The sequence below is a fragment of the Leptidea sinapis genome, chromosome 28 (assembly GCF_905404315.1).
Source record: "Leptidea sinapis chromosome 28, ilLepSina1.1, whole genome shotgun sequence".
Taxonomy (NCBI): Eukaryota; Metazoa; Arthropoda; class Insecta; order Lepidoptera; family Pieridae; genus Leptidea; species Leptidea sinapis.
Window position 1 is genome coordinate 5,301,183 of NC_066292.1, and position 25,748 is coordinate 5,326,930.

Sequence of the window (25,748 nt, forward strand, 5' to 3'; positions counted from 1 at the left end):
TCACACAGTTGGTCACAAAACAGTATTACTCTAACGAAGTAAGGAGCAGTTGGTCCAGTTGGTCTTGTTACGACGAATTGAACGACGTGTTTTTTTTTCTTTAAAATAAATTAACAAGAATCAAGAATATCTTTGCTTTATTTCTGAGCTAGAGGTGTAATACTACAGTATATAACGTTCAATACGTGAAACATGATACTATTTTGAGTAATATATAAAAGCTAACTGTAAAATTACACATGGAAATAAAACACTCAAGTTTAAATATTTTTTATTTATGAAAGACACATTACTCTCATAAAAGTTAAGCACGACTTAAGACTTTAGTAATTCTTAACTTTTAATAAGTATTCCGTGTCTAAGCCAATACATTTAAAGTAGAAACAAAACAGTATTCGGAAAAAAACAATTATTCAATAATTGTAGTTTTATTATTTATTACAACATACTCTTCGATCAGATATTTGTAACGTGGTAATGGTAGTCGCTGGTAGTTATTCTTAAGTATTAAACAATGTACAGGAATTTGCTTGTTGAACCTTGCTTAGACATCGTATCTCGGTGGACCTCGAATCCAAACTTTGTCTGAATGCCGAGCACCTCTTTCAATGTCTTTCCTATTTCAACGACGGGTTTCGTGTATGTATGTCCTGTCCAAACACCTAGAAAATTTTAACGAACATTAATGATACAATTTTTTCAGTACATTAATTATGTGAGATCAAAATCAACAGAATGTTGTTAATAAATTCAAACTCAAATGTTTTTATTTAAACGTGTCACATAACGTTTATTTATAGTCAACTATCACTTATTGATAGTCAAAAACTGCCCACCACTTCCAAAAAGAATGCGGGCTTTTTTGCCATTAAAAATATGTTTACAAAGTAATATCGTACCATTAAACTTATTATTTAATAGCCTGGGGGCGGTCATTACATTCCCAATTTGTGTTAAGTGAAGGTTATTTATGTTATAGTAACCTTTACCACACAAACGTTTTTTAACAATTCTTTTGAATATCGTAATACTTTTGTTTTAAATATTTTCTGGGATCATGTTATAAAAGCATATACATCGCCCCACAAAAGACTTACTAACTCGACTTAGCCGAGCAGTAGGCATTATAAGTTTATGTCTGTCCCTGGTGTTGGCGTTATGGTTATGACAGTGTCTAGCAAATTCACTTATGTGCCTATGAACATACATTACATTATCAAGAATATATTGAGAATCAACAGTCAAGATGTTAATTTCTTTAAATTTGGCTCTCAATGATTCTTTAAGACCTAGGTTATAAATGGGGCGAATAGCCCTCTTCTTTAATAAGTTACCTTAAATATTGTATTAATATCGGCAGCGTTGCCCCACAGCAATATATCATAGGACATAATACTATGGAAATAACTAAATTCCGCCAGTTTTATCACCTCTCCGTTTAACAAAACACTTGCATCTAATATACTATATGGTAGATTACTTTATTACTACGATAATTAATTCCATAAAAACCCGCCAGAAACTTTAGCCAATACAGATTATATCAGGCTTTCGGGTACAGTGGTGAAAACGGTGGCGCGAAAACTGGCATAACGCGAGTCGGACTTAGTAGAAGTATACGTTCTTGTAATCGGTTGAAGCCTTTTTAAATTACAAACTATTTAATATTTGTATCACGACATCTATAATAAAATTTTATCAGGATTTTTAAAAGTTGAATATATATGTTTAATACCAATGAGTGGCTTCTTTGCACATGCGTACTATATGGGTACCACACAGCAGCCTTATTCTACCGCCAAGTGGCCAATCTTCGGCAAGCTTCGAATCGAAACAAATAGAGCTTGCACACAGTAAAATTACTGGGGTAGTGACACTTAAAATCGTATGTCACAGAGTGACGAGCCCAATGGCAGTACGGCTCAGAATTTTGTGGAATCCTGAGAGACACTGCTTTGTGATAAAGCAGGGCGCATCACTTACCATCAGATTGGCATCTATCTCGTCTCATCAGTTTTTCTAAAAAATATATATAAAAATGAACATTTTCTCACCAATTTTATCAAATTTCCCTCTGATATTAACAACAGCGCCACATATTGCTTCAGAGTTTTCGAAGTTTTCACCAATCATGAGAAGAATCTAAAATCATCATTATTTTAAACATATCTAACTGCTAACTCTTAAACTAAACAAACACCATTCAAATAAAATCAAGGACGCGATTTTTAACTTTCTAACTCAAAATAAGACACAATTGGCCTAGATTATTTTTGAATTATAGTCGATAATTTATTACTTATATATTTTTTTTCAGATGAAACTTTCAATAATAATAGTCCCATTATTTCATATTTTATAGATCCCATTATTTTATAGATGGTTCAGTTGTAAAAACTAGTGATTATAACGCAAAAATAATCGTGTCGCAACTAAAAAGACGCTCTCGTAGTTGGTGTATGTTTGTGTCTCCGTACGGAGTCATTCTCACAGCATATACGAGGGGTGGCTGATATAAAATCTACTTTGTTAAAGAAAGTTTTGAAAATCGAACTGGCCACTGCAAAATCATATTCTATATTTATTCCTTTTTCAAAATTATGACGCTTATTTTTTTCGCTTGCTTTTGTTTTTTTGGCGCGGCTTTGATTTCACCATGTCGAAAGAAAATTGTAAAATGATGAAATTTGAGCATCGAGCAGTGATTAAATTACTAAGTAAAGAAGGAAATACGCCTACGCAGATCAGAGAGCGCATGTTAAAGGTGTTTGGTGATTCAAGTCCTTCTGAATTCGTCATAAAGTTTTGGTCGAAGCAATTTAAACATGGCCGTGAGAGCCTGGAAGACGACCCACGTAGTGGAAGGCCAATTTCTGCTGTTACCGCAGATAATGTTGAAAAGGTGAAGAACCTGATTCTTGCAGATCGGCGAATCAAGCAGTGGGAGATAGCCAGAGATGTGGGCATTAGCAAGGAACGAGTTCATGAAATTATTCACGAACATTTGGGCATGTCCAAGGTGAGCGCGCGTTGGGTCCCTAGAATGTTGACCCCCTTTGACAAACAAAGGCGAGTAGAATGTTGTCAGGCATTTCTAGACCTGGTCAAAGGTAAAGAAGAAGAGACTATCTCTCGAATTGTGACCTGTGATGAAACTTGGATTCGCCAGTGGGATCCGGAAAGCAAACAAGAGTCAATGCAATGGAAATTTAAAGGAGAAAAGCCGCCAAGGAAGTTCAAGGTTCGGCCGTCGGCTGGAAAACTAATGGCCACCGTATTTTGGGATGTCGAAGGGATTTTGATGAAAGATTATTTGCCTAAAAATACAACAATGAATGCTGAATATTATGCAAACTTGCTTGACCAGCTTCGTGAACAAATCAAAGAAAAGCGGAGAGGCAAACTCAGCAAAGGTGTTCTGATTTTACAAGACAATGCTCCTGTACACACAGCCTTAACGGCGAGGTCAGCCCTGAGCAAAAACGGCTTCACAGAAATTAACCATCCACCTTATAGTCCAGATCTGGCTCCCTGTGACTATTTCTTATTCAAAGATTTAAAGAAAAAATTGAGGGGTCGCAGATTTTCGACGGACGAAGAAATGAAGGAGGCTGTGACTGACCATTTTGACGAGCAAAATAAAAATTACTATTATAACGGCATGATGTCACTTATTTGCAAATGTCATAAGTGTATTTCACTTGCAGGAGACTATATAGAAAAATAAAAAAAAACTAGCCATCAAAGTCTTTTCTTTCATAGTTAGGTAGATTACTTATGAGCCTCCCCTCGTACATTACAATACAACAAATTAAGTTATGTGTTCCTAAAACAACTTCGTTATCCCATCCCCTTTCATATCCCAATTTATAAAACTTTCTATCGCCGTAATTACTCCTTATTCCGTACAAGTACCAAATTTAACGAACTTATTTAAATGCTTACCCCAAAATTGACACATTTATAACTAAATTCAAATTCAAATATTTTTATTCAAAAGAGGATTTAAAATCACTTATTGTACGTCAAAAACTACCACCCATTCAAAACAGACTGCCTCAGACCTGAGAAGAATGGGCGCAAGAAACTCAGCAGGCTTTTTTTTATATAAAATATGGATTACAATGTGATATCGTACAATTAACATTTATAATTAAAGAGCCTGAGGGTGTTCGCTTTATTCCTAGTCCGTGGTGTCATTAAGAAAATCGTTTATGCTATAATAACCTTTCCCACACAAACGTTTTTTAACAATTCTTTTAAATTTCGTAACACATTTGTTTTGTACATTTTCTGGGATCATATTGTAGAAGCATATACATTGCCCAACAAAAGACTTACTAACTCGAACCAACCGAGTAGTAGGCATAACAAGTTTATGTTTGTTCCTCGTTTACATTGTGAATGTCACAGTTTCTAGAAAATTCCTCAATGTGCTTATGAACATACAGAACATTATCAAAAATGTATTCAGAAGCAACAGACAAAATGTTTATTTCTTTAAATTTTTCTCTTAATGATTCTTTAGGACCTAGGTTATATCGCGCGAATAGCCCTCTTCTGCAGCACAAAGATGGTATTAATATCGGCCGAACTGTCCTATAACAATATACCATAGGACAAAATACTATGAAAATAACTAAAGTATACTAATCTCGCCGTATCTAGTTATGTCAGTTAACCGTCTAATTTTCTTAACCGCATATGCTGCAGAACTAGGCCTATTCGCCAATCCTTCAATTCGGCATAAACCTGGAGCAATTCGGCATCTGATAAACTTTAATTATATTATTATTAAGTGTAATTATGTTTTATAAATGTAAACTTCTTGCTGGTATCTGTAAAATGTAGTTATTATAATATAGTAGGTACCAATTCTACACTTAGAAATAATGTAATAGATTATAAGATAGTGTAACTCTCTAATAATTTTTTTTAAAGTATTTAGAATCATATATGTGAAAACTAGTTTATGGCTTTTTGCTTGTACTTATACAAATAGATGTCAACATAGTCATAAATATCTGTAAGTTTTCTTAATAAATAAATCTCGCTCTGGTATATAGTGTGGTATATCTATGGCCGCTATTTAGCGCGTGTATGTAATTCTAACCAAGGTTTATCAACCATTATGTTCAACCATATCGATTTGAGTTTAGCTTACATTGATAGTCAATAATTGACACTTTAATTATTATTGCAGGCACCTATCCATGTGTATATGTAGGTACTTAGATTAAGGAGTGCGCTCCAACTAGATACCGCAGGCGTAGTCGCAAAGTGTGGCAACTAATACAACGCCCAACTAGGCATACTCGAGCCAGTCTCGAACAATGTGTGACTTTGACGTTCCACATGTTCTGTTAAACTTTGCTAATAATTGAAACTAAAATGCCGGGTTGCGTAGTAAAACTTTGTAAAAATAATATTACAAAAAATAAGAAAGACACTGGGATCACTTATCTCATCATTTCAAATATTTTATTAATTTTATATTTTAATAAATTTTAAAGATGCCATTGAGTTTCAATATTTCACGCACACAAGCATCTAATACTTGCCGTAATAAAAAACCTATTGTTCTTAGGTAGTGTGGTAACAAAAAAAAACTTACAATATCCAACCAATATTTATTCAGATTGGCACTCCGTTGTTTTCTGTCAATATTGATCAACCAGCGTCCACCCATCTTGTTGGCATCGTCTTCCCACATGGGCCGCACGCCCTTCTTGAAGACCGCATAGTCGTTACCCTGCCGCAGCTCGGTCGGTAGTTTTATATGGTGGTAAAGACTGCAATTTGTTAAATAAGTATAAGAACATATAGACTATTTATGGATCGTAGGTAGTTCCTAACATGTCACCTGATGGTAAGTAATCACCATCGTGTTGTCCCGAGTCCTCCTCACTCCAGCACACGTATTTTAAGATTACCACGAGCTTTTAATATGGAACCTTACAATAGTTCTAAACGTCTCAATCTGTAGCTGGTAGTCCACAATCAATTGTAGATATTATGAAGATAGCGACAACAATAGATCATGGATTGGGTACGCACTGAGAGTTGAGACGCCTTCTGGGATTTATGACCTTAGAATTAATTGTCTTATTACTTATTATTGCGTAATTAGTTAGGTATTTTACATCTATATACCTTAGATAATTTATACGTCTAGTTAAAATCTCTTGCTGTTAGACCGATAAAAACAAACATGCCAGGATTATTAGTTTAGTGTGCGTGACAAGCTACGTCTTACACTTTATGTTTTGCGATTGTATGACATTTTGTGTTAGTGTGCGTGAATTAAAAAGTTAGTTCTAAACTCAATTTTTTTTCGACGTTTTCACAGCTGTATTCTTCTATCTTGACGTATAAACGATTTAAGAAAAAGTTTTTCAAATACATAATTAAGAAAAAAATATTTTCTAATAATAAAATGTAATGTACCTACCTACAGTATATTATTTGTAAAAATAGAGATATATATTTATTTATTTATTCATGTATAGGAAACAAACAGAATTATGATACTTAAATATTAACAAATCTTAAAACTTACACTTTCACCAGTGAAGTTTCCAACTATAAGAAGTATATTATAGGTATAGGTACGTAGACACGTTATATACCTAGTCATATATAGCTACTATTATTACACTTATCTATAGGTTAACATAGCGATAGGTATGGAGATAGGTACCTAGATAATAGAATGTAACTTACCTTACTTATTACCTCGATGTTTGAAAGCCTTTAAATTATAACCTAAAAACTGTGTGTCATGTCTCTGTGTCCAGAGAGCAGAACGGAGTTAAAATCAAATCTTGTCAAAGTAATAATATTTTTTCACTTACCACCAGAAGTCTTCAACTGTGTCGAATGTTGTAAGTTCAATCAAATTTTCTTCCCATGTTTTGGATTTATCATTTACGTAAATCCAAAGACTCCAGGAATATTGTAGCGGATGTTTTATCACACTTACAGGCTCTGGCAGAATTTTGACTTTACTTTGCGTGTTGTTTTTTATCTTCTCCTCAATCTTTGCAGGCTCTAAGCAACAAGCCATTATTATCTAAAGCTCAGTCTTAACCTATAAATTTTATATAACAATTAAGTAGTAGTATAGTTATAATATTCAAAGGAAATATTTTCTTAAATAAATACTTTATTTTTGAGTAATAACAAGCAGGAGCATTGAAAGTTATTGCAACGTAACACGAATTCGAATGAATATCAAAGAGCACAAAGTGCAGGTATTTTATTACGAGGGTATTTTAAAAAATTTATAACCTATATTATATACTTTTAAGATAAACAGCTAGTATTATTGATGAAGATAGAAAGCGTCACAAAAAAGAGGACTTTATGGTGTACGTATGCGCATAGGTTCAGTTCACAGTCACGTTCAAAAAATAATTATGATTATAGTTTATAGAAAAAATTAACATTGTGTGATGGTGAAACGGAACGTTTTTCAACATTTTGTCATTCAGACTATTATAATATTTTATGCACCAGTTGTATAAGAAGTGTCAAAAAAGCGAATGTCGTGGGTACTTACTAATACAACATGTCGCATACAATAATTTTTCTACCACTTTGTAATTTTATTTATTTATAAACAACAAATACCACAAGTTCTCTAATTGCGGCTAAATGGGCGGGAAATGTATTGTACATAGGTAGGTACTGTCTCTACCCTCCTTGTGTGTTCTTATCTCTGGTGAGTTAGATGGACGAACAGAACCAAAAAAAAATATATCTCTGGTGAGTAGTTTTATTTCTACTTCAAGGAATGGCAAAGGTGACACACCAGTACAGCCAACGCGGAAAATGTGAAAATTACAGAATACCTTGCAGTATCTTGGCAAATTATACTATACAATATTGTTTTTTCTACAAACTTAAAATACATAGATACATTTTAGATTTTGGTTTATTAAGCCAAAGAAGAAAAACTTCTTGCGTGCGTACGTAAGGACACACAATATCCTTTTTTAGGCCATCGAGTATAAACTTTTTCAAAGATTTAATAAAGTGTGCTCTGTGCATTAAAGTATGTACATAATAGTGATCGTGGTTGTTCGAGAGATAAAAGTAGGGTAGAACAAAATATTTATACAATAAATATTTGTTTTATTTATAAGTTATTACAATTATCATTTTTTACTCAATACCTACGCTATGTCCTACGACTTCCAACCGGTATTTGTCTGCCCTACCCCTAGATGTTTTATTAAAGCCGGAAGCGCGGAGGGTGGATGGAAGCTGCGTAGGCGACGTAAAATAGACGAAGATATATAAAAATAAACTCCATTTCACGCTTTGGGGGTTGAAGGGAGGCTGTATATCTCTTGTGTGCTTCTTCCCCTTCCATCAAAATAAGGATGCGAATTTCAGGTGCAGACCCCTAATTCCTTGTACACGTATAGCGCACAACGGCGGAAGAAACCTAACAAACGAAAGCTAAATAGTGTGTGTACTGTTCACTAAATGTTCATTAATTATTGTAGGAAACTGTAAGTACCTACCTACTTATACGATTTTACAATACTCTGCCAAATGATATTCAAAATTAGTCAGGCATAAGTCAGTTTTAACATTAGGTATATTAAAGGAAATTGAGTTATAAGTCCAATCACAGTTTAAAAGCCTTCAATGATGGTAAGGCTGTTTGACAGGTAAATAGATTGCTCTTATTTAATTATATTGATTCTTACCTACTGTTAATCATTTATATTGAGTCTCTGAATCTATTATATTATGTTATCAAAAAAAATTTCGCCGTGTTTCTTTCAGTTTCTTCTCAGTTGAGTAACGATGTTGAAGCCAAGTAATAAAGCATCTAAGCCGATTCAAAGTGACTAAATAAAAAAATAATAATTAAAAAGTATTAATGTTGAACGGCAGTGAATAAGGTGAGATAGGAGTTTTACGAACATACGAACATTTATAACTTATGCATCATGATTCATGGGGAAGTAAATTTGGGTATACATTAATTTTGTATATTTAACCCATTAAAAAAGCGACATCTCAAGTAAATTTCCTAATAACAAATGTAACATAAATCTTATAGATGGCGCCACATGCCGAGAGACAAAATATACCAAAAAAGGACGATGTAATCATAATTTAGACAGCTGCTTTGTGAACATTTTGGAACAAAAAGTATAACTTATTTTAATTTTATTATTACAACTATTATCAATTCTGATATTTATTTAGAACATCGAAATAAAAATAAATCTGCATGACATTCACCTAGGTTAAAATTTAATTATTAGAACTAAACTATCACTTAATGTCGGCTAAAATAGAAGAATTTCTTGTATTTTGGTGGTGGATACTCAAATAATTGACCTTTCAAAATATGCAAAAATGGTTTGAGTACCTACAGTTCGTAAAATAATAAAAAAAGGATATCTAAAAAACTGTCCTAAATACAACAGGTTCCCCTACATTTAGTTTAAATTGTTTGGAAAAAGTGTAAATATTTCTTTTAATTTTAAGCAAACATATTTTTTCTTTTGTGAGAAACCTTCACCCTTCATAAGGGCCTTCAAGCAAATTTTTATATTGGGCCCCGCCAAGGCACGCTACGCCACTGCCTGTCACTCTGCCTATAATCAGGTACCCACCTACTCCAAGTTGTTATTTATTTTGATATTTGCAGTTTGATTAGTGTGAAACATTGGTAATACACACAACACTATTGGTTTTTATTTTTTGTTTTAGTTTTTGTTTATCCAGATAATAGTGAACTTCATTGGGTCACAGCCAGTCACAGCTTGGAACCTCTATATCCTCTTACATCATCCCCACCATCTGCATGTGTGGCGTTCCTCCAGTGCGGTTTTTAAGGAACTTTGTCGCACGTAAGTATACAACTAGGCTGTGAAATGACCTTCCTTATGTGGTGTGTCCGGGACGATACGGGTGAAATGGGTACCTCCAAAAAAAACGCATACGTTTTTTGCCTTTTAGAAACGTGTACGTTTCTAAAAGGCCGGCAACGCTCCTGTGATTCCTCTAGTGCTGCAAGTGAATTTGGCAATGGTGATCACTTAACATGAGGTGAACCGTACGCTCGTTTGTCCACTTCCATAAAAATAAACCATCTAAACCAGTGGTTCCCTAACCTTTTCTAAGCCAGGGACCACTTCGAATTCTTTATTGTCTCAAAGCCACGCACAAATCATAGCCTACTTTTTTCGATTCGATTCCTTGCTTTGTTTTAATTGCCAACAAAGTAGAAAACCCTTGCTCTCAGAAATAGGTAGTAGAAAAAAACATTAGATAGCGCAGGGCGAATTCACGAATTTTGGTGTAAGAAATTTCTTTTTTTTTTTCCACCAAAACTTCTCAAGTGAATTGCATTCAATGCATCCTTACAGTTCCTATCGTTATATGCTGAGTTTTTCTTGGATTACTTCTGTTACTTCACCAGCATCCATACTAAATGGGTTGCGAATCAGTTTTCGATCAACTTTAGATTCTGTATTGGAATGTGGAAGTACCTAACGATTGAATTCTTAATGACTCTTCAATAATTGTTGTCCCCAATTTTGCCCAACCATAACAGAAGTTTGCAAATAAAGGCAATTAAACTTCAAATAAAAATACATTTGCAACATCTGACTGTTTGTTTCCGGAACCTTGTATTTGTAAGTTTAATTTATTCAAGTGTGAAAATATCAACAAGATAAGCCAAATTCATCTGAAATGTTCAATCAGAAAACTGGTTTAGCAACTCATTCATTGAAGGGGTTGCTTTTGATAACATTTGCCACATTTATGGCGATTTGCATTGTATTCTTAAGGCATCCAGGAAAAACCTTCGAAGCTAGCGCCACCCGCACTCCCGCCATTCACAACATGCAGTCACGGACAAGTAAAATAATAAGGACTCCGTGTCGCCTTACATAACAGTGAGGCACCAAAACAAGCCGGTAAATGTGTAAATTCAAAGCCCCACGCATACACCTACACTAATATAAGACGATCGGCCCCCATTATGAGATTAGCCATCGTCTGTGATAGATCTGTTTGCGTCGCAATAAAATATTTTAAAAATGCCATTGTGTAAACACAATACTATAAAAGTATTTGTGGATTATGATTAAACTCATTAACAATTCATAACAACCAATTAAAATATGAATCAGATATAAATAAATTAAATAATGAAATTCTAAATCTACAGAAATCATTGCAAACAATGAATAACAGATACAATGTTACAAACAAACAAGTGAAGGATCAAGTACTGGCTTTAGATGAACTTCTTTTAAACAAGGAGTCCTTGACAAAACACCACAAATGTGTTTCCTATAACTTAGAGAAGAAATCTGAGCCCATTTGTGAGCCTCTTTTTAATCAGCAATTACCTTCACACAAATATATACAAAACACAAGCTCATCTAATACTAAGTCTATCAGTTCCTTTAAAACAAATAATGTGAATAGCAATTGTAATGTTTAGTGATAACTTAGGTAAAGGTATAGGCCGGCTTATTTCAAGTGAGCTGGGACAGACAGTAACAAATTATTGTTTACCAGGACTTCTTCACCCCTGACACTACCTTAATGTTATTAATTGGAGACAGAGGAAATACAAACAGAACACAGCTAATCAAGCAGTTTGAGTGTTTAGATTCTCTAAACATAAAGAATGTTGTTTTGTTTACTTTCCCCTACGGTCACAGATTGCCACAATCTGAAAATGATATCAGATATAAATTGAATTTATAACTTGACATGTTAATATGCAATAATAGAAATAAATTTCATTTGATTGATATAAATAATTATATTAAATCTAATTTCTCTATGAGAAATATTATTCCAATATATTTAAAATAAGGATTAGCTATATTGCTATCATATTATTTTATACAATCAGCCAAAAACTTGGTGTATCACACTGCTTCTATTGAGCAGTCTAAATTTGACATTGATAATAAAAATAAGACCTTGGAAATTATTCCAATTAATTTATAAGACAATAGAGAATACCTCTTGCAATGAACCATGTTATAGTATAGTATCAAACAAATCAAAATTTAATTGTTGTCATAATGTTGTTAATCTGGTACACCAAAATATTCAGGGTATGTTAAATAAGGAACTTGAAATTGAAATATACATGAATTGCAATAACATACATATACTCTGTATTACTGAACACTGGCTTAAATCACATCACATCATGTTTAACTTCACTAATCACCAAGTTGGTAGTTCATTTAGCCGAGTTAACTCAATACATGGTGGCTCATTAATATTATACAGCTTAGCTTGTATAAAATCTACCAATAGACCTCCATCAGCACCATATGAGGATTTTGAAAATGTGAAGGATGCAGTCTTGTCTAGAGTTTGTAAGGGCAACAAAAGGATTCTGATTTGTGATCTATTAGAGCATTCCTCCATGACGTACTAAGTTTAAAAGTCTGTTCATGTCATATAATCTCAGTAACTTGTTTATGGAGCGAAAAAAAAGCGCGGGAACTCTTGAACGCTTAGGGCGGTCTTTTTAAATATAAAATTAAATATTTCTATTATATTGTATATTATCCTCATATTTTTGATAAGTATCTAAGTGTTTGTATATGTTTATCATTTAATTTATTTAGTATAAGTAAAAGTCTATATATTTAGTGATTTAGGTTTGTGCTAAGAGATGTCGAAAAGGCGGAAAAAAACCAAGCCGGAACGAGATAAAGGTGAGTCAATTCTAGATTCCACCTCTGAAAGTAGCGAATACTCAGATTCGCGTACAGTATTGGAAGACCACGAGGACTTTTATTTGCCATATAGGGTGGCCGACTATTGTCGCCGATATCCGGAAGACGCAGGTGCCTGTCATGAATTTATAAGTCTTCATAGAGAGTGTCACTGAACAGCCACTTGGTAGTCGTGACATGCTAACTCTTAGTAGCTACTTATCGCGCTTCATTAAAGGCATTAAATATCTTAAGAAACTGAACAAATAGAAGATAGGAGTAGTGTTTGAACGACCCCAATTTGGCTAATACATTCCTAGACAATACGACATTTTTAAGGGAACAAAATATTAAGGCGTCCATCCCAGCTGGTGCCACTGAATTGTCTGGAGTGATTTCCTCCGTACCAATTGATATGTCCAACAAAAAAAATTTCAAATCTTTGTCAAGTACAAAAAAAAATATTTCTGTTCGGCGTATAATGAAAAAAAAACAAATCCGATAGTGGTTTTATATTACAACTTACACAGGCAGTCATTATTACCTTTGCGTCATCTACTTCACTCCCAGATTACGTTCACTTAAAGATGTGGCGTCTACCAGTGCGACCTTATGTGCCGCCAGTTAAGCAGTGTTTCCGATGCCTTAGGTTTGACCACTTGGCTAAATTCTATAAGAATGCTCAGCGTTGCTCAATCTGCACTGAAAATCATTCATATAAAGAATGTACTATACCTATTGACAAAGCAGTATGTGTACACTGTAAAGGTAACCATCTTGCAAGATCAGGTCAATGCCCTATAAAACAAAAAAAGATATTGGACAGTAAAAATAAAATTAAAACACTATTATCAGATTTATTTAAACATCCAACAAACTTTCCAACACTCACTAAGACAGAGAACACACAAGACATCATTAATTTAATTTTGTCCAATCCAGCAGCAATAATCAAAGTCATTACAATAAATAAAACACAGAATCAAAGTATTAGCTCACACGCAATTAGTTCAGCTATCAAAGATACCATACAAATTAAAAATAAAACGTCACATTCAACTGTCACAAACTTAACATAGTACAGAGGAATGCTCAAAGTCTGTTAAGTAACAGACTTGAGCTTCAAAACCTACTTTATGAGCAGGACATACACATAGCACTTATATCAGAAACTTGGCTTAAACCAAATATACAGTTTTCTATCAGAGGTTATACAATAATAAGAAATTTTTCAGTTTTTGTTAGAAATGGCATTTATTTTCAAAACTTAGAGACATATAAAATGTAGCAATCAAAATTAAATACAAACAAAAAGACATCTCAATTGTTAGCTTTTATAGTCCTGGCAACAGTGTACCTAACTTTGACAAATCTAAATTTAATAGACTGTTGCATAGTATTCCAAAACCACTAATAATTGCTGGTGATTTTAATGCTCACCATACCATTTGGGGTTGTAATAGAACCAATTCTAGAGGTAGAGACATCATGGATGTAATGGACGATAATGACTTAATGCTCTTAAATAATGATCAACCAACTACAGTGGGTACTAATTCTTGGAGACCAAATGGACTAGATCTAACAATAGTATCATCTTCATTATTCCTGTGCTGTGAGTGGCAAGTTCATCAGGATCCTTTGGGCAGCTATCACTTGCCTACAATCACAAAATTTTCCATGGTAGTGTCGGAAACTGAATCTTCTTCAATTCCATCCAACATTCCTCCACACAGTAATCTGAAAATAGTAAATTGGGACCAATATGAGAACTTAGTAAATGACTTGTTAAAACAATTTGATATAAATAATTGTAATCTACAGAAGTCTTACAATAACTTCTGTTCCATAATTCCTAGAGCGGAAGAAAATTCAGTACCTAAAACCAACTATCACTGTAACAATATTACTCATCTACCTAAAAGAAAGCGACAACTTCCCTGGTGGAATGGGCAATGTACTAAAGTGGTAGAAGATTGCAAGCAGGCTTATCTGTTATTCAAATCAAATTGCAATATCCAAAACTACATTCATTTTAAGCAAGCTCAAGCAAAGAAAAAATGTATATTAAGACTTGAACGTCGTAAATCCTGGACAGATTTTTGCTCCACCATAAATAGGATAACGCCAATGAAACAGATTTGGACAAAAATGAGGAAATTTAAGAACTTATATTCTAATAATAATTGTTTCTCTAGCAATAATTGGATATCCAACTTTTTACACAAATATACTCCAGATACAGTACCAAATTTGACAAATATTCACAATAATCATCCTTTAAATAGCACCAACTCTTTTATGATTGCGCCTTTTACTATTGAAGAATTAAAAGCTGGTCTATATCATCAAAAAAGGACTCTGTGTGCGGTTTGGATTGGCTCTCCTTTAAAATGTTTAAACTTCTAAACTCGTCTAACTTAAATAAGTTTCTAAAAATATTAAATCTCCTATGGAACAACTCCACTATTCCAGAAGAATGGAAAACAGACTGTCTAATTCCAATTTTAAAGCATGGGAAAGATTCTAGTTCAGCTGATTCATATCGTCCTATCACACTAACCTCGTGTGTTGGTAAAATTTTTGAACAATTAATAAAACAGAGATTAATATTTTATATTGAAAGTAACAACCTCTTACCTAATAATCAATTTGGATTTCGATGCGGTCGTTCTGCTTGTGAGAGTCTACGGCATTTATGTCTTGACATCCTTAGTGCCCAGATTGACAATAAGATATTGGCTGGTGTTTTTTTGGATGTTCTTGGAGCATTTAATAATGTTGATTTAGAACAATTATCATCCATTCTTCTATCTTTAAATGTCCCTGAAAAAATAGTTAGTTGGATATTCAATTTCTTGCATGGTCGTAAACTTTATGTTAGAGTCAATAACCAATTAATAGGTCCTCGATATTCATATAGAGGCGTATCGCAGGGCGGAATTTTGAGTCCATTGCTCTTGATAATCTACATAAATCAAATATTGTCTTGGGTAATAGACTTTCTAACCTCCAATTTGCTGATGATCTAGTAGTGTATAGTTCAGCACTTAATTTATTAAATGTTGTGTTAGATCTTAATGTAGCGCTCAAAATATTGGAGCTTTATTTTCAATATCTTAGTCTTGAGGTCAGTATTGACAAAAGCAAAGTAGTAATATTTTCAAAGCATTCTATAAGAATAAGAGATGCAAAAATATATTATAGTACTCAGGAAATTTCAATAGATAATTCAATAAAGTTTTTATGAGTTACCTTTTTAAGTAATTTTAGATGGCACAAATATGTCGAAATATTAGAAAATCGAGCATTAAAGGCCTGCAATATTCTGAAATCATTAGCTGGTACATATTGGGGTGCAAATCCACGCATCTTGCTAACACTATATAAGTCATTAGTCCGTAGCCATTTTGAGTATGCCTTCTTTTGTTATGGTGGACTAAATACATTAGTGAATAAATTAGAAAAAATACAAAATAAATGCTTAAGGATCATAACAGGCGCTTTTAGGTCTACTCCTATTATATCATTACATGTAGAATGTAATATTCCCCCACTAGCTCTTAGATTCAAATATCTACAAACAAAATTCTTTCTCAAATTAACTTCCATTAATAATCATCCACTTAGACCACAAAGATACAGGACTATATTAACCGAACTGACAATAATTCCTACTATCAAGTAGAAGGCATCTCTGATTTGTTACATTTTTCTTGTGATCATAATCTATTTTCTAGTATTCTTTGGCCATGTTATTTAAATTCTTATAATTCAAAATATATACCTATTAAAATAATTATTAATGAATCATTAAAATATAAGGAAGATGTATATAGTATGCTGTCAGAGTGGCAAAATTATAACCAACTTTATACTGATGGATCTAAAAGTAAGTAAGTCTCTATGGCAGTCTATGACATACAACTGCGGAGTGGGTTTGGTCATAGGTTAAATACCTTGGCTAGTATATACACAGCAGAATGTGCTGCCATATATGCTGCTCTAGAATATATTGGAGAACAGTCATATAATAATTGGATCGTTATAACAGATAGCATGAGTGTTTTAAAAGCTTTACAATATCCTAAATGAAATGTTACAACTAATTTCATCATTTACAATATTAGAGACAAATATCAATGCTTATCCCTAACAAAAGATATTGTTTTATTCTGGACTCATTCACACATAGGCGTGGAAGGAAATGAACAAGCTGATTATCTTGCTAAATCTATTGTGAATAGTAATCAGATACATACAGCTTTGAACATTCCCATACCACACACAGATGCACTGTCTCATTTTAAAGGTACATTCTTGCAAGACTTTCAGAATTATTGGCAACAAGTCGTTCAAACACAGGGCAAATGGTTAGCCGACATCTAAAACGAAATCTCTTCTCCCTGGTTTGTTAAAAAGAAAAAATACTTACACAGAAAATTTTACACCACAATTTGTCGGTTACGTCTGGGACATTCTCGTAGTGGTACTCATTTATTTAGGATCGGTGTTTTAGATTCTCCAACTTGTCAATTCTATAATTTATCCATCCAAAATCTTGATCACATTTTCTTTGACTGTCCCCAATATAATCTTCAAAGATTTACATTGATAGACTGCCTCTTGGATATTTATAAGAATGCTGAAGACATCCCGCGCTCACTTCAGCAGTTATTGAAAACTTATGACTGCTTCGTGCCGCTTTACAAATTTATAGTTTCAACGGTAGGCGAAATTTGAATATACGGCTTGCCTTTTGACACAATCCCTTACACATACTTAAAACATATTCGTCCATAAATTATTATTGGACTTGTGTTTATAATGTAAATTTTAATGTATAAATGTAAATATTATATTTGTAGTTATACCTTAAATTAGTTTCATATTATCTTATAATTATATTCAACTAATATTCATCATTATTACTTATAATTCGTGTTAAGTATATATTTCTTATAACGTATATGAGATTTATATTTTAGTATTATATCATAAAAGTTTATTATTAAAAATAAGGGGCTAAGCTTGATCTTCATTGAAACAAGAATATTATCAATAAAAGACTTGGCTTCGGTCTTTCATGCGAACCTATATGTATATGAAGAAAATGAAACATGAAGAACACGAAATACTACTTTTATGGGAAATTGTACTATTTATGTTTGAAGATGAAGATTATATAAATACTTAGCTTGACTTTGAACAAGCTGTGTAACGTGAAGAATAGAAAAATAAAAATGAAGACTTGGCTTTATGGGCTTTTGACCCCTTTGCCTGTCCAGATGGACGAACAGAACCAAAAAAAAAATGTTTATGGAGCCAACTAGAATAACACTGACCACAGCTACTTGTCTAGATAACATTTTTACAAATATAAAGCCTAACAGCAAAAGTATAATAAATCAACTAGAATCAGATCACTGTGGACAACTAATTAGTTTTGATTGGCAGACAAAGAAAACTATAACTAAAGACATCACTGTTGTACCAATTACACAGGGCCGTCTGAATTTGTTTAAATCTCACCTATTTAATAAATTACAAGTAATGCCTTTAGAGGAAAATAACCCCAATGTTTTAATAATAATTTTTTTAATTTATTTAATACAGAATTTAAAAAATATTTACATCGAAGACCATTACAATTAATACTAATACCAAATTTAGTGAAAAGTGAAAGGCTACAACTGGAATTCATAAGAGTAGAATGAGGCTCTATAGCCTCTGATGAAAAAACTTTCAACCATAATCCGATAATAATAATAATAATTTCTGGAATATGTAAGAAAATATTCAAAAATAATTTAACATGTTTGTCAAGCAGCAAAATCTTTATACTTAAGAAATAAAATAAGAAATTCTAACGATAAAATCAAAACTACTTGGAAAATTATTAATAATGAAACTGGTAAAACAAAAGATCTAAACTCTGAGTTTAATCTAAATATTAATAATGTAATTGTAAAATCAAACTCAGATGTTGCTAGAGCTTTTGAAAATTTCTTTACTAATGTTCCCATATCTACCACTAAATATTTAAACTTATGTCCAATCAGGGCAATATCATTAGTTTCTGCAAATGTTACTAAATGTTCAAATAATTTCCAATTTGAGTATGTTAATATCTCGGATTTTATAAAGTCATTTATAGAGATTAATGTTAAAAAGACAGCTGATCTCTGGGGTATATCTGTTAAAGTAATAGGCTCTCTGATTGATATAATAGCGCCTGATCTAGCCCTAATATTTAACAAATGTATAGACTGTGGCACATCTCCAGACCTCATGAAGCATAGCAAAATAATACCTTTATTTAAGTCGGGTTGCTCATTAGATCCCTCTAATTATAGGCCTATTAAAATTTTGCCTACCCTGAGTAAAATATTTGAAAAACTAATACTGTGTCAACTACGCGCTCATTTTAACATAAATAAAATTATACATGATAAACAATTTGGATTCACTCGGGGACGTTCAACTATTGACGCAGGTGTCGCATTAATGGAACATATTTTTAGTGCTTGGGAGGATTCACAAGATTCTTTAGGAATCTTTTGCGACCTTTCCAAAGCATTTGATTGCGTCCAACATGAAATTCTAATCAGGAAATTACAACACTATGGCATAAGAGGAAGCGCTTTAAATTTATTAACCTCATATTTGAATAACAGGATACAGTATGTTGAATAGTGTAAGTTCTTCAGGCTCCGTGTTAGGGTGTAATGGGTGTCCCGCAGGGTTCAATTCTCGGACCATTTCTATTTTTAGTTTATATTAAGCCATTTATTCGCCAGTTGCGCGCGCGATTCGGGTCGCGTCGGACGTTTCCGATTGAGCGTGAGACGTATGCGATTTCGGATAGAATGAGTACGTTAAAGTGTAATAATTGTCATCTCGTTGTGGATGAGCTTTTAGCTTACATCCAAAATAAAGTTTCAATAGCCGATGAAGTGAGTTTGGTGCAAATATGTGCGTCTGCTTTCTCACTTACTTCTGGAAGCATTACCAGGGGATCTACGCACAAAAACTTTACGCAAAGGAAAAGGCAAGGAAAACCGCCTTTTGCACGACATCATAAGTGTATTTAAGGTAACTGATCCTGATGTACTACCTGTGTTTGTGGCCAGGGATTTGGAAAAATTACCACCTATAACTTTCGACCATCTGGACGTCTCCAAACTGCTCAAGGATTTGATGCTAGTACAGGCGGAGATCAAAAGCATTAAATCCTCATATGCAACTGTTGAGCAGCTAGAAAATTTCAAAAAGGAATGCTTGAGTGGAAAATTACCTTCGCCGCCACTTTCGATTATGAAAGTAAATATGAAAAGAGGAGGTTACTTTGATAGCGGACCGATAGGTTTGTCCCAATTAGACGACACTATCGTTACAACGCCGTTGGAACAATCTAACTATGAGACATCTCCGAGGGAATATAATTCAAATTATAGAAGTATTGATTTGAGTAAAGCGGAGGGTAGTTAGTCAGTGCAGTTTCAAAGCACTGTATCTAAACATTCGACCGACGATTGCGTCACACGCGCCGACCGCGGCATTATGCGAGTTGGCACTGAGTCATCAGGCACGTCAAGCGAACCGAATGGTCAGCTGGGTGCGACAGCGCAAATTCGATCATATGCAGGGGTCGCTAAGGTACATAATCCAAATGAAGGCTGGACAGTGGTGCAAAAGAAGTCACAAAAATCCAAAAATCGCCTTATTGGCAAAATGGGAAATTTTGTGGTAGAATCAGACGAAAAATTCAGGGCGGCCGATAGAAAGATACCCTTATTTATAACAAACGTACATAAAGACACAGCAGAATCGGATATAATTAAATATATTGAGATTAAAACTCAGGAAAGTATTGTGAGTCTAGAGAAAATTTCAATTAAACGGCAATGTGAACACGACGCTTATAAGATTTTTGTTTCACAAAGCAAGCTACCTTTGTACTTTGATGAGAATCTATGGCCACAGGGAATTATTTTTCGACGATTTGTGCACTTTAAGCTTAAACCCAAATTAAAATCAAATGAAACACCTATCACACAGGTGGTGCTGAGAAACTTGCCTATTGTTAATGGATAAAAACATAAATGTAAATTTGTTTCATTTAATTGTAAGAATGTAAAGCGTTCTACACAATGTATTCGTGAGCTATGTAAATCCTCACATTTAATCGCTTTACAAGAATGCTGGTTGCTCAAGGAGGAGCTTTGTTTCCTTGACACAATAAACGAGGACTTCAGCTCCACAGGAGTATCTGCGATAGACACGTCTACTGGTATTCTACGTGGGAGACCATACGGAGGCATTGCGCTGTTGTGGAAGCGTAGTGTTTTTCAAAATGTGTCCATTATTCAGTGTAATAACCCGCGTATTTGCGCTATCAAAGTAGTGTTACAAGAGAAATCGTTCGTAGTGATGAGTGTATATATGCCTACGGATTCACTTGCAAACCTAATGGATTTTACGGACGTACTAAGTTCGGTAAGTGCTATTATTGACAGTTATGGGGAAAACTACGTATACATACTTGGGGACTATAATGCACACCCTTTTGAGCGGTTTTACCATGAACTTACTCAGTTCTGCTTAGAACAAGAGTGGACTTGTGTTGATACTGAGATATTAGGTTTACGGTCCGAGACATATACATTTATAAGTGAAGCTCACGGATCCAAGCGGTGGCTCGATCATTGTTTAACTACTAAAGCCGCTCTTGACTCTGTGAGTAACGTTTATGTATTATATGATGTATTATGGTCTGACCACTTTCCTCTGGTCGTAGAATGTAATTTAAACATGTTATTACCAAAGAAAGTTTGTAAAAATACCTCTCTAAATGAGGTTTATTGGGGAGAGAGAAGCCAAGTGCAAATAAATACATTCCAGAGGGAATGTCATTAAAGGCTAAGACTAATTGACTTCCCACATGGGCTTCAGTATTGCTGTGACCATACTTGTAACGACTCTGAGCATAGAAATGCCATAACTAAGTTGTACAGTGACATCGTTAAAGCTTTAGTTGAGGCTTCCGGGGCGGGTCGAAAGAGTATGTACCGTGTAGCCAAAAAGAGAGTGATAGGCTGGAATAAGCATGTAGCCGAAACGCACGGGGAGGCAAGGCAAAAGTTTCGGTGGTGGCTGTGGTATGGGAAGCCAACCTCAGGATATGTTTATAGGGAAATGTGCGAGGCTAGAAGAATTTTCAAATCTCGTTTAAAATGGTGTCAAAACCGTCAGGATCAAATTAAAATGGATATTCTAGCTTCGCACCATTCGAAAAATGATTTTCGCGGGTTTTGGAAGAATACCAATAGAATGAACAGTAAGCCGTCCCTCCCTGTGAGCGTTGGTGGCATGTGTGAGCCTGAAACTATATCTAATATGTTTATGGACCACTTTCGTGTTAAGCCGCTACGGGGGACTTCTGAATCGGTGCTCAATGTTCAGTCCAACATGGAAATTGGTATCAATTTCAAGTGTAAAGAAATAGCACATACCATCAAACATATGACCAGAGGTAAATCTCCAGGCCATGACGGACTGAGCATTGAGCATCTTCAATACGCTAGGCCACATCTTCCCAGGGTTTTGTCAATGCTGTACAGCTTTTGTGTGAGTCATAGTTTTATGCCGGACGAGATGATACGTACAATAGTTGTGCCTATTGTAAAAAACAAAACCAGCGACCTGGCTGATAAAAACAACTATAGACCAATTTCATTGGCTACGGTCATCTCAAAGGTGTTTGACAGCATGCTTAATATGCAGTTAAATAAGTTTATAAAGCCTCATGACAACCAGTTTGGATTTCGACCTGGATTGTCTACAGAGAGTGCTATACTGTGTGTTAAGAGTGCTGTCACATACTATACTAAGCGCAAGACTCCAGTTTATGCCTGTTTTCTTGACTTGTCGAAGGCGTTTGATCTGGTTCCATACGATATCTTATGGCAAAAAATGGGAGAGGTTGGAATACCTTCTGAGATCATCAATATTTTCAAATTTTGGTATGAAAACCAGGTCAGCAATGTCAGATGGGCGGGAGTCTTGTCACGTCCATGTGGGTTGGAGTGCGGGGTGAGGCAGGGACGATTGAGCTCACCAACGCTCTTCAACCTATATGTAAATGATTTGATTGACGAGCTCAGTGGCACCAGGGTCGGCTGCTTCATAGACGGAACTTGTGTCAACAATATAATCTACGCAGACGACATGGTGCTGCTCAGTGCGTCTATTTGTGGTCTCAGACAACTGATGGCCATATGTGAGGCTTATGTGGGAGGACATGGTCTTGCCTATAACGCTAGAAAAAGTAAAGTGATGGTCTTTGAGGCCGGTGGTAAAACACCAAATAAAGTACCACCTGTAATGCTCAATGGTACAGCGTTGGAGAGAGTATCTACGTTGAAATATCTTGGTCATATGTTAAAAAAAAAAAGGCATAAAAAGGCATTTATTTTCTCAAAATTGATTCCTTTAGAATTCTTTTTGATGTCATTTCTTATACTACTAGATACTACTACCGCTTCGGAAACAAATGGCGCTCTGAGAGAGAAGAAGCGGCGCAAGAAACTCTCCAGCATTCTTTTTTTTTGCGCTCTTTTCAATAAAAGTATACAATATTGTACAGTTGCTATAAAATAATCACAATCTAGTCCCAGGCTGTCCGATCATTTAGATATTCATCAGTGGAGTAATAGGATTTACGACAGAGCTATTTTTTTATAAAACATTTAAATTTATTTATAGACAATGCCTGAACAGTGGCTGGGACTTTATTGTAGAAGTGTATACATTTCCGACTTTGTTGACTTCCGACCTCAGGGACGACACGGAAATCGAGAGAGAACGGAGGGCGTTGTCGGTGAGAGCGAATATGCTGGCTCGCAGATTCGTGCGTTGCTCAAACAGCGTCAAGATTACGCTGTTCAGAGCATTTTGTACAACTTTCTACACGTGCAACCTGTGGGCCATGTACACTCAAAAATCCTACAACGCGCTTCGTGTTCAATATAACAATGCTTTCAGTGTGCTGATGGGGCTGCCCCGATTTTGTAGCGCATAAGGGATGTTCGCGGAAGCACGGGTCGACTGTTTTTATGCGACTGTACGCAAAAGATGCGGATCCCTGGTGAGCAGAGTGCGGGGCAGTACCAACAGCATTCTAAAGATGATTGCGAGCAGGTTGGATTGCAGATATGTGGGTCATTGCTGCAGTATTTCTAACGGAAAGGTGCAGCGGTGACACACATCTGTAACTTAATAAGTAATAGGTTTAGGATAAGTACTAACATAGAAAATAAGTTTGCTGTATTACTAACAATTAATATGAGTCATGATACTCGAAATAAAGATTTATTATTATTATTAATGACCTACCCTATCGTATAAAGAACACACATGATATAGTATTGTTTGCGGATGATACATCACTATTATTTAAAATTAATCGACATGCAACTACTATTGAAGATGTAAATAATGCTATTTCTAAGGTAGAACAATGGTACAAAGTAAACAATCTTATTTTGAATGGTAAGAAAACGAAATGCTTAAAATTCATATTACCAAATGTAAAAAAGATTAACACACATATTAAATTAAATGGAGAAATGTTGGATCTTGTAAATAAGACAGTGTTCTTGGGTTTAACTCTAGATGAGAAGCTTCAGTGGGGTGACCATATATCTGCCTTAGCAAACAGATTAAGCTCTGCAGCATATGCCGTTAAGAAGATAACAGAACTGACTGACATAGATAGGGCCAGAATAGTATATTTTAGTTACTTCCACAGCATTATGAGCTATGGTATCCTTTTATGGGGTATATTGCTGCTGAGATCAATACGATATTTGTGCTGCAGAAGAGAGCCGTTAGAGCCATTTATAACATGGGATCTAGAATTTCGTTAAAGAATAAGTTTAAGGAAATAGGTATTATGACGATTCGTCGGTGAAATAGGTATTATGATGGTATTATACATTTACGAGAATTTGATGTTTGTACAAAAGAATAAAAATAAGTTCACAAAACTAAGTGACTTACATAATATTAATACTAGAAATAAGGATAGACTTGACATGCCTGCCACAAGACTCCATAAAGTCAGCAATTCTTTTAGGTGTCAGTCCGTTCGCTTCTATAATAAACTCCCCGAACATATAGCAAATATGTCTATAAACAAATTCAAAGCCTTCACAAAAAGTAAATTAAGCAGCAAAGGCTATTACAATATCCAAGATTATTTAAATGATAAAGCAGCCTGGAATTGAATTGCTCTACTTAAGTCTGATTTGTTTTGTGTGATTTTAATTGTTTGATGTTATTTATATTACGTATTTGATTTGTTTGGAATTAAGTGTATGACTGAACTTAAGCCATTGTAAATCAATGTTATGAGTTCAATAAACGTTTTGATTTTGATTTAAGGGAGAAAAAATTGTGTATCTGGTATACCCCGTAACCACACACACTAGCATAAAGGTGCTTCACTTGCAAATATCACGGCGCGGAGTCCTTCTTTTTTTACTAGTCCGTGCATGCAGCGTGCACGATGGTATCGCTCGCAAAATTGTTAATCGGTTCGCGATCCACGCACCATATTCTGAGTCCTGCGGACCACTGGTTAGGAACCACTGATCTAAACGCTTCATATTCAGTATGTATCTAATGAATTTTTTTCCATAATATATCGATATTTTTTAGATATATACTTCGGCAACACGCTCTTTCGCTGGAATGCCGAATCCCGGATACCTTGTCGTTTCCTCGCTATCGTTGTGCTTCGATTGTTTGGTCTGTAGGTACGAAAAAATGTGTCACTTTTAAAGTGAAACTTTTATTACATCATCTCAAACTTTTTCGTCTGTGTGTTGCATGTCGCGTGACGGTCGGGCGGCGCCTATATATATATATGTGTTCGCAGCAGCTGACCGTGTAGTGTATAGACTATTAATTATTTGTGCCAGTGCTCCACGCTATTTTGTTTCTTTTTGTCAGTGT

At 34.6% G+C, this 25,748-nt stretch overlaps 1 protein-coding gene across 2 annotated transcripts; it reads right to left on the minus strand.

Annotated features, from left to right (window-relative positions):
* Positions 1 to 259: 259 nt before the first annotated feature.
* Positions 260 to 12,449, minus strand: LOC126973021 (eukaryotic translation initiation factor 4E-1A-like). 2 transcript variants are annotated; one of them, XM_050820148.1, is made up of 5 exons: positions 12,168 to 12,449; positions 6,855 to 7,090; positions 5,615 to 5,792; positions 2,055 to 2,142; positions 260 to 662 (listed from the first exon to the last, which is right to left on the minus strand). In XM_050820148.1, the coding sequence occupies exons 2-5, from the start codon at positions 7,064 to 7,066 to the stop codon at positions 508 to 510; spliced, it is 633 nt and encodes a 210-aa protein (XP_050676105.1). In that variant the 5' UTR covers positions 7,067 to 7,090; positions 12,168 to 12,449; the 3' UTR covers positions 260 to 507. The 2 variants fall into 2 exon arrangements, with proteins under 2 accessions (XP_050676105.1, XP_050676106.1); XM_050820149.1 differs by lacking the exon at positions 12,168 to 12,449 and adding an exon at positions 12,019 to 12,119.
* Between the last annotated feature and the right edge of the window lie 13,299 nt (positions 12,450 to 25,748).